The following is a 15,598-nucleotide window of genomic DNA, read 5'->3' as shown; positions in this document are numbered from 1 at the left end:
GAGATTGGGGCCTTTTAGGAGCTGGCTCTTGTGGTGGGAGCCTAAGGTCCTCTTCTTCGGTACCTTCTCTGAGTCCTCCACAGTCTTCCCTCACCCCTCTTAAGGGACACCTTACCCAAGGTCGATGGGGCACTGGAGACAGATGTATAGGAGGCAAGTATCATGAAGTGAGGTTCTTACCCACGAAAGCTTATGCTCCCAGTACTTCTGTTAGTCTCAAAGGTGCCACAGGACCCTCTGTTGCTTTTTATGTATAGGAGGCAGACTCCTGATTGACTCAGAAGTGGGTTGAAAGGAACGCTCCATCATCCGAAGCTTCAATTTGGTTTACCGATTCTTCCATGCTCTAGATTTTAGAGCCAGGCAAAAGCTACACTTTTGGGAGACATGGGACTCTCCCAAGCAACATCAGCACTTAGATTGCCCATCACTGACCAGACAGCTTCCTGACAAGAGAAGCAACATTTGAAACCTGGGAAGCCAGGCATGTCCAGCTAGGCCAAATAAGTTCCCCAGGGGGGGGAAAGAAAAGGGGGGGGGGAATTCCAAACCTCTCACTACTATCTACAACTAATTCTAACTAGACACACTAAACTAACAATAGAACAACAGCAAAACATGGTGATGCATACACAAGGTGGACACGCTAGAGCTCCATCTCAGTCCCAGGTTGTAAAGAAGGAACCCAGGGCAGTTTGCCTGCTATATAACCTCGGTGTGTGGCATGAGATTGTATCGAGGGCATGCGTGAGCTGAACGGACACTGCCTATGGAAACTCTCTAATCAAGGGCTCAAGAGGCACATCCACACCTGAAGTAACTAACGTGGAGCATCCATAGGGACACAACTCAAAGAAGAACAAACATTCCCTCTGCAATATTTACAATTGAAATGTGATACACTGTGCTACTATAGGATAACTAAAGAGATCAGTCTATTTTCACAGTTCAAGTTGAGTGCAAAAGTTAAACAAATATCATAAATGGTGTAAAAGTATGTTTGATTTTGAAGATCGCTGCAGTTTTAATATCCAATATGTTATCAGTGCCATAGTTAACGATTTTTTTCAGGGATTTTATTCAGACCCGTATCCTCTGAGTGCAGGATTAAAAAAAAATTAGATTAAAAAACCTAGACTGATAGATCCAATATACTGTTAAAGTTATTGTTAGTGATTACAAGCAAGTTCTATTTATGTACAGAATTCCTAAAATAGAAGTTGTGAAACCTCCAGCAGAAAATCCCTAACTAGATGACACAGTTGTGATGTATTTACAATTTTCACATAACTTCTTTTTTCTTGATTCTAAGGATTCTTAGGTCAGCAATTGGATCACAGCTGTAAATGAAACAGAGTGTTGTAATTCTTCAATAAACCTATCCTCTTTCCTACTGATACTTATTAACTTTACTTAAATTCCAACAACAACATAATTATGAAACATCACAGTTACCATCCTCTTTCAGGCGTTTCCAGTTTATAAGTTTTGTTTCTTTTTTACAGATCTTATTCACTTGTGTGAGCCTCAAAGCCTGGTCTTTCCTCTGCATTAACTGCTGCTCAAACGCAATTCTGAAGGCATCTGCCATTATATACGCTTCTTCTTTACTCTTCTTCAGAGCTTCACACTATTTTAAATTAAGGAAAAAATAGAATGCATCACACAAACTAGGAAGCCAAAGCAGTTAAAAAAATTTAGACTGTCTATTAACACAGATAGTATAAGAAATCCTGCTATCATATTGAAAGAGCACTGCCAACACAGACACACACATACCAGGCCTTTACGGGTGAATGGAGATAGAGGAGGAGCTAGCTAGATACTTTTAGGGAAGTGGTGACATCAGTACTTTCTTCAAAACAATCTTTTTAGAAGGAAAACAAACTAAACACTAGCTTGCTAAAAGAATAATTTTGAAGTGGGGATTGAAATCCTTACCCCTGAATGTGTGTGTTTATATCTACATACACACACACATCCTCTGCACTAATTGGCTCTCCTGCAGTACTGTTTGGCCCTCCAGGACAGCTTGAAGAGGAGCAGGAGTCTCGAATGCCAGTTGCGCTCAGCACTGCTGTCACAACCAGGCTGTGAACATGTGCAAGAGCGTTCTATGTTATTAGAAGCTGAGGTACTAGTGTCAAGGAGAACAACCCATGTACAACAGAGCCACGATAGCATCATTTCCAAATCTGTGCTGCTCTTTGAAAAGGGAACTGTTGCCCTACAGCTGCAGGACATTGAGGAAGGATACCATACTTATAAAAGTAATAAAATAAAACAAAACAAAAATGCACCACACAAATTATGGCTTTAACTAAATCTATTCTTTAAGCAAGGTAGACAGGAAACACTTTTTCAGACTAAAACATGATATAAATGACTAGAAGAAAGTCACAGTTGTGTGTCTTTAAAAAAAGAAAATGATTGTAGGACTTGCTTCTTTTAACAGACAAGCTATTTTTCCCCATATGTTCTTGTTCAGGGTGCATTCGTGATGGACAATTTTAGTTCACTTTAATTTTTCTTAGCCATTTTCCTGTTCAATCCATATGAATCTTGAAATTGATGACAACTTCTGTGGAAGACTGTTACATATGCACAATGGACCTTTCAAAATAATACTTAATCTTACACTATCAAGATTTCCAATGGGCTTCCAACAAACTAAAACTAGAACTCACAAATATCGTTTTCCATCTTTGAGGGATGGAACTTAGGTTATTTAATTTTAATTGTGTTTCTGTGCTGCTGCATTTATTATTTGTATTGCAGTAGCCCTAAAAGGTCTAAATCAGGATCATGACTCCATTGTGCTAGGAGCTGTACAAACACAAGAGAAGACATGGTCCTTAACCCAAGGGACTTAAATATACTTTGAGAAGATGCAACAAACAACAGGAGGAAAAAGGAAGGACGGATATAGCTAACAATAAGTTTACATGGTTTATATAGGCTAGCTCTATGCAAAACTTCTGAATAATTTCAATGTACCACATGTGGGTTTTCTCTCTCTGTCATTGTATTATATTTTCTCTCTCTCTCTCTCATACCACACATATACATTAATAAAAGCGTGGCCACAATTGGATATCTGCAAAAAGGCAGCACTCTTAAATTAGTGTGTGTGTGTGTGTGTGTGTGTGTGTGTGTGTGTGTGTGTGTGTGTNGTGTGTGTGTGTGTGTGTGTGTGTGTGTGTGTGTGTACATACCTACACACTTATGCCAGCTAACTCTAAGCAAAAATCAGTTTAGGCTTTAAATTTGTAACATCCATTCAAACAAATTCATCATACCTCTTAATAATTAAGACTAGTATATGATTACCATGCTCAGGATCACCTATCTTTAGCTTTAAAACAAGACCCTCATGCAGCAAATCTTTTTTAAACCGTCAAATTCCAAGAACATCCTTGTAAAGGAGCAGCACTGGAAGCTCAGGACTGCTCCCCGGTCAATGAAATATAATTCCACGATTACTCAATATACTCAATTGGGCCATAAAGTATCCATTCACTGTATGTTGTGAGGTACTTAAAAGGATTACATGGGATTCAGCAACTGAACACAAGATTAATAAAATCAAAGCAAATCTAGTCTCATTTCACAAATCCTTTTCTCAATCCTGCAAGCTTTTTATATCATAAAAAACATGAATTTATGTTAACAGCTTACATTAGGGCTCCAATACAGCAAGGAGCAGTTGTTACTATTTTCAAGTCCTCTCTGAATCCTAGGAATGATGATAACGTGCTATACAGGTATGGTGCATTTACACCAGAAAATGAAAAAAAAGTTATGAAGCTGTGTATATGTTTCCTGTTCTTGGCCGTTTTTTCCCTTTACTGATCAGTAAAAGTTTAAAACTATCAATTTGCTTAAAAAACACCCACAACTTTTAAAGTACTCTAATTACAATTTGGAGAAAATTTGGGCTCTGGGTTAAAGGCTGCTGCATCTTGCACATAATCAACTGTGGCAAAGATTATAAGAAAAATAAGGGAGCAGTCCATCTCTGTTAAACAACAACAGGAGGAGAAATTTATAATGCCAGCAACTTGCATTTAAGAAAAAAAATATGCTTGGACTACAAAAGATTGTATGAGTTGCAGAAGTGACATTCCTGATCTCTAGGGCACTGTCTTCCTCTATGGAAAATTGCCACACTTAATACCTGAAGATAGTGCTGAAAAACTGATTTGGAGGCAAAAAGATTTCTCTGTCTCTTGTGAAGTTCCTCCCTCTTTCTAGGAACTGCTAAATCCTCCCTACCAGTTGTGACTTAAACCTAGTAATAATGGTTTGTAGAGAAGTTTCCTGGTATAGATATACTGGCAAGCCTTCCTAGTATAGATGCAGTACTTTTGCCAGTATAGCTTATACTGGTTTCTTTAAGAAAATATGCTACACTGGCAAAAGTGCTTTATTGCCAATATCGCCATCTACAATAGGGCTTTTGCCAGTATAGAAATTTTTTAAAACAAAAAATTACTACACAAGCAAAAGTTTCTAGTGTGTTATTACTACTACTTATTTGTATTACCATAGCATTTGCTAAAGCTTGCAGAGACTTTTGAAAAGCACTATTTTGTTTTTGAAATGTACTAGACCCAAATAGCAAGTATACGGTAAACTTTTTCATGAAAAAGACATCTATGTTGCTCCACATCCAAGTTAGGCTACATTACCTCTTGTCTGAGCTGAAGGAGCTGCTTTCGAGTTGCAGCTGACATTTTAGCACAGGAACAGGGCTCTCCTCCAGAAGCATTACAGGTGCAGGCTCCAAGAACCGCCAGCTTCAAATCCAAGAGCATTACACACCAGTTACTCAAACACCTCTATGTGCACACACAAAGTAATTTAAAGAATCTAGATTTTTACCAATAAAAATATCTTGAAATCATAGTGGATTAGGGGTTAGGGAAACCCACATGATCTACACACACATGCCATTTATTTTTAATTAAAATAAACCAGCGATAAAAACTATTCAAACTTTACAACAGGGATCGGCAACCTTTGACACGCAGCCCACCAGGGTAAGCACCCTGACGGGCCGGGACGGTTTGTTTACCTGCTGCGTCCGCAGGTTCGGCCGATCGCAGCTCCCACTGGCCGCGGTTTGCCACTCCAGGCCAATGGGGGCTTTGGGAAGCAGCACGGACCGAGGGATGTGCTGGCTGCAGCTGCCAGGGTCCCTCTGCCACCGCTGGTGGTGGCTGGGACGCTCTGGGGGCCCCCCATTGCCCACAGGACTGGGAGCTGGGTGGGGGGGAATCCCCCACTGCTTGTGGGGCTGGGAGCTGGGGGGGATCCACTGCTGCCTGCGGCAGCTGGGGAGCTGCAGAGTCCCCCCCACTGTGGCTAGAGAGCTCCAGGTCCCCCGCCAGCAGCACTGGTGGCCGGGCAGCTTGGGTGACCCTGCCAGTGGTGGCGGCTGGTCAGTTGCAGGGGTCCTTCTGCCGCACATCGCAGCAGGGCTGCTGCAGGAGGGTCCCCTGCTGCCAGCAGTGGCTGGGTTGCTGTGGATGCCCCAATGTCACGGAGGTCTCTGGAAATCACAGAATCTGTGACTTCCGTGACCTCCATAACATAATCATAGTCTTAATTATGCAGTATACATCTTTACAGGTTTATGTACCCAAACAGGTGAACTCTAAAAAGAAAAAAAAAAAGTTTATCCATGCACACGTCCCAAATAAAATTAGAGCGTATAATACAGCAAATAGTATCTGTCCCTGGCTTTGAAAATTTTTCTGTTCCAGGCTTGTCTACATGGGGACACTCAAGAATTACTAAAGATGTGATGTTAAAGCATATTAAATTCCTATGGGGATGGTCTCCATCAGGGTTTACTTTCCCTCTCCTCCTCTGCCCAAGATATTGCCAATACCAAATGCCAAATATCAAACTGGCATGATTAGTAACAGAGAAAATATTGTGAAGGAGGGGAGGAGTGGTTGAAAAGGAACTCAGGAACCTCCATGAAATGAATGTTGTAAAGCAGGGATCAGCAACCTTTGGCACGCAGCCCACTAGGGTAAGCGCCCCGACGGGCCAGCATGGTTTGTTCACCTGCCGCGTCCACAGGTTCGGCCAATCGTAGCTCCCACTGGCCGCGGTTCACCGCTCCAGGCCAATGGGGGCTGTGGGAAGCGGCGCAGGCCGAGGGATGTGCTGGCTGCAGCTTCCCGCAGCTCCCAGTGGCCTGAAGCAGCAAACCCTGGGGGTACAGCCCAAAGGCAGGGCTGGGACTGGTTTAAAGACCATGGACACAGACAGCCAGCCAGAGGGGGGTTGCTTGCGAGAGGTGTGTGTGGACCCTGTTAACCTGTCCATGACATTTACTAAAAATATCCATGACAAAATTGTAGTCTTATGCATAATGCATTAAACTTTTTCTTTTTTAAATTAAAATTGTCAAGCTATTCCCTGAGTAAATGTGTAGACAAGGTATTACTGAGTTCAGCCTATGAATAAGTAGCCGTCAGATATTTAACAAATGTGGACATACCCACACATATTGTATATTATGAGATTATTAAAAGGTTTAGGTGCAGATTTTCAAAAATGCTTACGTGATTTAGGGGCATAAATCCCAATGACTTTCAATGGCCGTTGTGCTCCTAAATCCCTTAGAAGCTTTTGAAAATGTTCTCCCTAGTTGTAATTGAATACAAAAGTAATAAAGAGACCATTACAGTGTAATCTTGCTAGAATGAATATTTCCAGGATTCAACCTGTCATGTCATACTATTTGTCCTTGTCAATAGGGTTCTGCCCCAGAAAGTTAAGGAAGCCTTGGATATATTCCAGACTGCTCTCTGGAAATCTCAGACCTTGGATCATATAAATTGGAGTCTTAGTCATTCACCATCATTTTTGCCACATTTGCAGCATGACAGACAGGATAGTGGAGTATCTTCCACTGACCAGAAGCATGACTTCTACCATACAGCATAAAAACAGTCAGAAGAGTTGTCAGTATATTTATGCTGCTCCCTGAAGACCTCAAAAGAGGTCTCCTCTCATAAGAGAAAAGTGCAGAGCTTGAGGAGATAGTGCTAAACCTGTTAACATTAGTAGGATATCCTGATGCTTCTTCAGTCCGCTCTTCCTTTCCATGACAGTAGCAAAGCAGATAATTGCCCAACAGGCTCAGAGACTACTTATTGCAAGCACTCAGTTAATAACAGGAGGCATATTTCTCATTTGCTATAAAAGTCATACTGTATTCTGATGCATTATCAAAAAGGAATTTTTGGAAGGAAATGTTTTGTGGAACTTCATTAACTGCTCAAACAAAATGTATTTAAAAACTTCTAACCAACCATACTTACTGAAATAAAGAAAACAAAATTCTCACTTACTTCAAGACCTGTAATTTCTGTAAAGCCACTTTTATTAATGGACATATTTTCCTGAATAATCTTCTGTTGTTTTACATCAAGCATTGCAAGAAACTCCAAGCGCTGTTGATTCAAAACTATGAAATTCAACATTGAAAATAATTAGTTTTTCATGCTTCTAATCTCCTCAATATCTGACTTTGCTTACCAAGAAATTACAGCAGAGTGATAGCTCTCCTACAGTTAAGGTTAAAAACAGCTTTCTGTTCAAACCTTGACTCTGCTGAGTGCTCTAAAATCTACACTATTAGCTGTATTGCTTTGTAATGTGCTGTGCTGGGTATGGGATTCCATTCATGATCCAAATTTGGGGCCATTTGATCAAAGTGTACCAAGATATAGCCCCCGAAAAAAACCAGCTTCTCTTAAAGTTGAGAGTTTCTGGCAACTTTTTTTCTCCTTACAGATAGAAATCAAAACATGGCTCAGATCATTGCATCAGGGTCTCCAACATTCAACGGTTACCCCAACAAAGTGCCTGGTACCCACCAGCCCTTTGGGCGAAATCAAATTAATACATTATTTGAAAAAGATTTTGCTTCTCCAGTTAGGCCCTTTGAAAGCCTTATGTGCTTATTCTTATTTCCGATGGATTATACCAAGAATGCACGGACTGTTAGTGTCACATAAACTTGATAGCTCAAGGAGATAAGTAGTAGTCCTTTGAATCTGACTTATCCTGCCAGTGTCTGTTCCCACTGTGGGTCAAAAGGCTAGATGGCATATTGCTAAAATCTGCCTCTGTTAGTGTGTTTACTTTGGGATAATGCATTTTTGAATAAAAAAAAAAGTAGACATGAATGTTTGCTGAGAGGTGAAAGGGGTTTGCTGCCATATGGAGGAGAGGGGGATAAGTGGGGAAGGGAGGTAAGAGGGGTTGGGAGCTCAGGTAAGGGTCACTGGAGAAGAGCAAGGGCATCTGTCAGCCCCACATTCTCCCCTGGTGTGTGTGTGCCAGGATCTGGGAGGCCTAAGCCCCTCTTCCTACCCTCCACGTGAGCTGAGATATGGGTTGGAGAGCCTGCAGGTAACAAATTAAAACATCTAGAAGAAATTACTATAAGGAGGGGGAGCTGGAAAAGTTGGTGGGGCAGAGGGTGGAGGAGAGAGGCACACTAATCTTCTCACACTTGAAGTTACTATAATAGAACTGTCAAGGTTTTGGATCATAGACCAGAAGATTTTTCTCACTGGGTCTGTTAGCAACTACACATTACAAACATTTCAAAGTACAACCACTATCCCCATCCTGCTATAACAAAATGTACATGGGGGGAGGAGCAATGAGGAATCACATAGCAACTGTGTCGCCCAGTTGCAAGACCATTGGACAAGGACTATTCCTAGTCCTGCCACTGGCCTGCTGGATGACCTCGGGCCAGTCACTTCACCTCTCTGTAACTCAATTTCCCATACGCAAAATGTGGATGATGTAAATTTCTTTGAAGCCTACTGATGAAAAACACTATATAAAATCTAAGCCTTTTGATTACCTACCCAGAGTAGTGTATCAACTGCAAACCTAGGTGAGAACTACAACTGTCTAAATGACCATTAACGCCTACCTGTTTTAAAAAAAACCTAGTAAATTAAATGACAAAACTTCATTAACAGAGTTAAGGTTTCAGAGTAGCAGCCGTGTTAGTCTGTATCCGCAAAAAGAAGAACAGGAGTACTTGTGGCACCTTAGAGACTAACAATGGACACGGACATGGAATGGACATTCCATTCTATATGCATCCGAAGAAGTGGGCTGTAGTCCACGAAAGCTTATGCTCTAATAAATTTGTTAGTCTCTAAGGTGCCACAAGTACTCCTGTTCTTCTTTTTTTAGTGTAAGGTTGCCCGCCTATAGCTTGCACACTTCCTGAACCTCAAGTTCAGCAAAACTCACAGTTCTGAAAACCAGGAAATATAGAATAGGCACTATCTGCACTTCTCCTATGCTCAAACACTGAGCCTACTCCCCTGAAAAAAATACCACACTTGTAAAACTAAAACAACCACCTCCTATTCTTTTACAACCCCTTGACATTTGCACACAGGATACAACCCAACCTATACTTTCACCTACCCATCATTAAATCCACAGACTGCTTTTATATCCCCATCTCACTATTGACAATACCCATGGCAAGAAAATCCCAGTATCCTGCTACTGACACAACCAACACAATTCTGTATTGAAATGATGCAGACTGGAACTTCAAGGTATATATACACCTTTTTCCTTTGATAACACACATGGGGGGCGGGGAGGGGACTCAGACCCTCATCTCCTCATATCACAATCACAGTTCTATGATGCTCCTCAAACTAATCCCTAGATCTCCTCACATCACAATTACAGCTCTTCCAAGCTGCTCCAACTTATTCCTTCACCATTCTCAGTACAGCTACACCTAACATACTGAATGCAGCTGGAGTGCATGCACATAATTCTCAGGGGTTACTGGCAGCTCCAGAGGGACAGAGTTAAGGTTGCATGGGTGTTTATCTTAACTCTATTTCCTGGTTTTCCGAAATTTGAGTTTTGCTGAACTTGACATTCTGGAAGGACACAAGGTATCACCAGGCAACCTTAACTCTGTGTTAAAGTTTTTTCCAATTACTTGAGAGATTAGTTTAACGGTTTAAGCATCAGGTTTGGAATACCTAGACTCCCTAGAACCAGAGTCTCAAATTCCTTCCTCCTTCTAAGGAAGGGAGTCTAATGTTCTCATAGTGTGGACCATATTTTAATAGAGATGATAACTCATATCCCCTCTCCTCCCATTTAACACCATGTGACCACCTCTCTTTCCATTTACAACTACAATTGCCTACTTCAAAAAGTAATACTAGAAAAATATTCATGTCTTTTAAAGCAATTTTGTAGCTACAAATAAGGGGAGGTGCTTGCATCATATGATCCAACCAGCTCTCTATGGACCACAGTTGAGGAACCTCTGTTCTAAGGTAAATAAGTTGAGTATCCTACACTATATGCTATGGGAACCTATAAGTTCAGATATTAAAAACCAAAGGTTCCATTGTCCTATATGGTCCTTACTATCTCATAGTAATTTTCATAACAGCAGGAGTTTGCCCTGGCTTTCTTAGCCAAATGTTCCATTTCTCCACTGTTGTACAGGGAGCAGGATAGTAGTTTCCCTCCACACCTGAAGTGGTTGTATTTCAGTGTTGTTATAATTTGTGAAATACTTTGGATTCTTTGGGATAAAAAGCATATTTAATAAAAAAATATATTTTATTATATCAATATTCTCACATTCTATACTTAGATACCAGATTTCTTCTCCTCAAGTGAAACTGTTGAACCTCATTTTATTAGCATCTTATTTCTCCAGTTTTTAATGTATTTCTATTCTAGCTTCCATAGCAATTGCTTCCAGTATCCGCTTAATATAAATCACCAAGTTTTATTTCACACTCCATTTCAACAATTCTATTATTATGCTGTTGCCTGTTTTCTTGCTGAATAATACACCTCTCACTTTTTCCCCCAATAAGGTCTTCTAATAAAGCAGCTGAAACAATCTGATTTGGATCACTATCAAACACCTCGCTGCTGAAGACAAGATAAACTGTCCATTTTATTTTTCTTATCTACAAAATGTGTTGTACAAAGAAAAAAATCAAGTTAGTTTCACTTTTTTAAATACATTCACTTTGCTTAGTTATGTTTTGCTACTGATCATGATGGAAAAGACACAATGATTCTTTTTTCAAAAGTTACCTCATTGTAAGGTCATTCAGAGTGCCCTACTTCATTATTTTAATGCAAAGTGGCAACTAAAACAAACTACCAGTGTGGAAGAAAAGATTTTAACAGTTAAATCATACATCTAACATGAATTTCGAGTCTACACTCAACCTATCATTCCCTCCTGTCTTCCCCATTCCAGAGAAAATACCCCAGATCTGCAAGGCCAGTAGGACTGAGAAGAAAAAGTCAAAGACAACAAAGATGGGTCTCTATTACTAAAGATGAATATCCTATGACCCAGCACAAATAGGTCAGTGACGCTCCAACAGGTTGCTAGTGAACAGCGCTCAAGTAATGGCAAAGAGTCACATTTTTAAAGGAGATAGTGAGTGTCTCTCCCTCGCACACAGACACATCCCACTCCTTATTACATTATGTAAAATATCAGTACATCTTGAAGTCACAGTTATGAAGGTAAGTTGAAATCAATCAAAAATTTTGTAAGCCACATCTGGCTTAAGATGGTATCTCCAGACATCAGCTGCTAACAGGGCTGCCCAGAGGATTCAGGGGGCCTGGGGTCTTCGGCGGCAGGGGGCCCCCGCCGCCGAATTGCTGCCGAAGACCCAGCACTTTGGCGGCGGGTCCAGGGAGGAAGGACCCCCAGCCGCGGGTCTTCAGGGCACTTCGGCGGCGGGTCCCGGAGCGGAAGGACCCCCCGCCGCTGAACTGCTGCCAAAGACCCGGAGCAGAAGAAGCTCTGGGGGCCCGGGCCCCGGGCCCCACTAGAGTTTTCTGGGGCCCCTGGAGCGAGTGAAGGACCCCGCACCAGGGGCCCCGAAAAACTCTCATGGGGGCCCCTGGGGCAAATTGCCCCACCATCTGGGCAGTCCTGGCTGCTAAAAATGATTTCCAGATCCAAAGTTAAACAAAGCAAGATCAGATGAACATATAGGCACCATTGAATAACAATGTGTTGGCTCAAAGTAAAATAAACCTCTTTTGTGATGCTCCAGGAGCAATCTTTACCATCATGGCTGGCATACATCCCCTTTCCTGGGACCCTGAGCTTTCATCATCCTGATCCTGAGGGATGTCCTGACCAGACCAGGCCGAAGAGAAGGACCTGAATAACATCACCACCCCTATGAGCTCAAGCTGAATCCCAACCACCATTTGGGATGAAATGAGATCAGACTTACAATGGCTGTAGCCCACCTCAAGCAACTTCTTCTCTTTTCCCTAAAAGGACAGTTATTACCATATTTAATACTATCTAAGAGTTTGTCAAATAAAGAGATTTTTCTTCTAAAAGGATGTTTAATAATGTGTTTGCCATGGTACTAAGCAGGCTGCGATTTCTGTATAACAAACCCGAACCTTGTTTAACATAGTCTTTATCCAACATTAAACAACCTTAACACCTTTGGCCCATATATTCCAATTAAATTAATACAACAAACCCCTTATGCTTAACAATCTCTTCCAACTTGTATTTAGACTCTCATTACATTCCCAAGACCCAAAGAACTCTGTGAAGCGGTCCATTCCATTAACAGAAGTTGGTCCAATAAAATACATTAACTCATCTATCTTGTCTCTCTCATTAAAAACAGTACTTTTAAAAAGGGAAAAGTATTGAGCAATGCAGTGTTTGCTTACTTGCATTTTCAGATTTAAGAGTTCTAACTTCATCTGTTCTGAGTTTCAATGTTTCCTTAAGGGCTGCATTTTCACAATATATCCTGCAGAAGTTGGAAACAAACACAGACTGTTTTAGCTTTGAAATAGTTATTTAAAAACTGACTCAAGTTAAAATCACTTGTGTCTTAAAATGTTTTCCTTAGCTTTTTTATATGTAGCAATTAGAATTACTGAAAGATTAGAGAAAAATCCCCCTGCCATATTTTTTTCAGTTTTCTTACTCTGTGCCTCTGACAAGACTGTGGGCTGGTCTTCACTACCGGAGAGATCCACGCTGCTGCAATTTGATGCATCAGGGATCGATTTAGCGGGTGTAGTGAAGACCGGCTAAATCGATGGCAAAGCACACTCCAGTTGACCCTGGTACTCCAGCTCTCCGAGAAGAGTAAGGGAAGTTGACTGGAGAGCGTCTCCCGTCGACGCAGCACAGTGAAGACGCAGGGGTAAGTCGACCTAAGCTACATCGACTCCAGCTACGTTATTCACTTAGATCGACTAAGCCCCATAGTGAAGACATTCCCTGTGTGTGTAATCAGTTTCCTCTTTTGTTTGTGAAGATTTCCCACAGCAACAGAAAGAGAAAAAAATATGTACAAGAAATGGAAGATACTGCATCATAAAATTACAAAAACTGGCAGAGGGTTGGTGCAAATAGCAAATATAGAACCTGAAACTACTTTTTAACTCTTTAAAAAAAAGCAACAGCTAGATATTAAGCGGATAACATGCCTTCAATAGTCAATGATTCTTAGTGGGAGATTCTGCTAATAATATTTAGTGTACTGCCCATTATAGAACAAACACAAAAAGAAACATTTAAAAAAAATGCAAAAGTGCATATTCAAAGCCTTTGCAAATAAGAAACATTTTGAAAATTTCAAACAAGTAAAATGGAACGTAAGATACCTGAAAAACACCTGAACTTGAGAGAAAATGGAAGATACTATATTGTCACTGGGAACAGTCATTAAAAATATGTACAAAATACATACTGTATATACTCGTTCATAAGCCGAATTTTTTTAGTAAAAAAGGGAAGCATCAGAGAAGGGGGTCGGCTTATGAACAGGTATAGAGAGGGGGAGAGGTGGGATACAACTCCCCTTCCCCCAACAGAGGGGGCAAGCAGAGGTAGCAGAGCCAGAACGGAAGAGGCGGGGCCAGAGTCTCTCCTCTTTTGGCCACACTGCTCTCCCCCCAGCCTCCAAAGCAGCTACAGCTCCGGGGCTGGCAGGCTGTGGCCGCGCCGCCCGCCCCGCCGGAGCAGGCTGCAATCACACTGCCCGGCCTGCCGGAGTAGCTCTGGCCAGGCCAGAGACATCCTCCCCCAGCCCATCCCAGGTAAGGTGGGAAGGGATGGGATGGGAAGAGTGTGGGTGTCCCGGGGTAGGGGTGGGGACATGTGCGGGGTGGTCACAGGGGTTACTCCCCGACCCCCTCCTACTCCCTCCCGCCCCATCCAAAATTTCCCCACCAATTGCTGTCCTGGCCCATCAGGGTAAGCTGCTGGTGGGTCGGGACATTTTGTTTACTTGAGCATCCTCAGGCACAGAGGTAAACCTGAGGTAAACAGTCTCGGCCCGCCAGCGGATTATCCTGATGGGCCATGGGCTGAGAGCTAACCCCTGAATTATAGGATCAGCTTATGAATGGGTCATAAAAATTTGCCATTTTTACTTATCCATCTTGGGGGGGGGGGTCGGCTTATAAACGAACCAGCTTATGATCGAGTATATATGGTAATTATAGTACTTTGAAATATTTGTTAGACAATCCATAATGTCCATTAAAGGTTAAAATACAGTGATTTTATTGGGCACATTTGTCTGTTACGATATGGCTTTGTCCTTAGCATACAGTGCAAACTTCCTATTTCCTTAAGTATGGTTCTAAAACATCTGTTCTTTTAATTCTTGAGTACATTAAAATGTAATGCACTTCACCTTGCAGTTAAATAATTCCTGTTCCTGGAAGAGAAAGGGACACAAGCCTTGTTTCCATACTTTTTGTTCTGATATTGTATTAATAGGCCTTTTCCCAGCACATCCCCAGAGTTTTTATTAAAATACATGTAATTACATCTCATGTTTTTTTTTTTTTATTTCGTTTTTTAAACAGTTAACTGGTGGACTGAAATCTCTTCCTTTAAATATACATCTAAGGGTCCGTCCAGACTACTCGCCGTATTGGCGGGTAGCTATCGATTTATCGGGGATTGATATATCGGGTCTCATTAAGACGCTATATATTGATCCCCGAACGAGCTCACCGTCGACTCCGTAACTCCACCGGAGCGAGCGGCGGTAGCGGAGTCGACAGGGGAGCCGCAGCGGTCAATCCCGCGCCGTGAGGACCCAAGGTAAATCGATCTAAGATACTTCGACTTCAGCTACGCTATTCACGTAGCTGAAGTTGCGTATCTTAGATCGATTCCCCACCCCACCCCCCCAGTGTAGACCAGCCCTTAAAGGCAAAAGACCCACACTTCTCATCTTGTTGTCTCAGGGATCAGAAAACCTTTTGAAAAATTGATTGAGCTCTTGAATTATTGCAGCTTTCTAAAACTGTTTCTCAATTTCGGTTTCGAATCGAACTTTATTCTGGCCTACTCAGCAACTCTTGCTAGGCAGCACATAAATTCCTCTTATATGCAATTCTAAGCATTAACAGAGTACCAATATACTGTTTTTTTTCCTGGCCCTCTTTTTGTTTGATTCCACAACATGTGAGATCAGCTGAGGTGCTCACATTCATGCACTCATGATTTAAATGG

The 15,598-nt window shown here is 41.6% G+C and overlaps 1 protein-coding gene across 1 annotated transcript in view; it reads right to left on the bottom strand.

Moving 5' to 3' along the window:
• The window catches only part of CCDC125 (coiled-coil domain containing 125), a 37,017-nt gene that overhangs the window by 5,440 nt on the left and 15,979 nt on the right, over positions 1 to 15,598 (bottom strand). Inside the window, exons 7-10 of the mRNA XM_034774626.1 lie at positions 12,784 to 12,866; positions 7,374 to 7,489; positions 4,692 to 4,799; positions 1,456 to 1,630 (exon numbers count right to left, since the gene is read on the bottom strand). Coding sequence (XP_034630517.1) covers positions 1,456 to 1,630; positions 4,692 to 4,799; positions 7,374 to 7,489; positions 12,784 to 12,866 — 482 coding nt within the window. The remainder of the gene's footprint in view (positions 1 to 1,455; positions 1,631 to 4,691; positions 4,800 to 7,373; positions 7,490 to 12,783; positions 12,867 to 15,598) is intronic.

Source organism: Trachemys scripta, chromosome 6 (genome assembly GCF_013100865.1).
Source record: "Trachemys scripta elegans isolate TJP31775 chromosome 6, CAS_Tse_1.0, whole genome shotgun sequence".
NCBI lineage: Eukaryota > Metazoa > Chordata > Testudines > Emydidae > Trachemys > Trachemys scripta.
The sequence above is the reverse complement of the archived record's forward strand: the minus strand, read 5'-3'. Positions and strand labels throughout refer to the sequence as shown.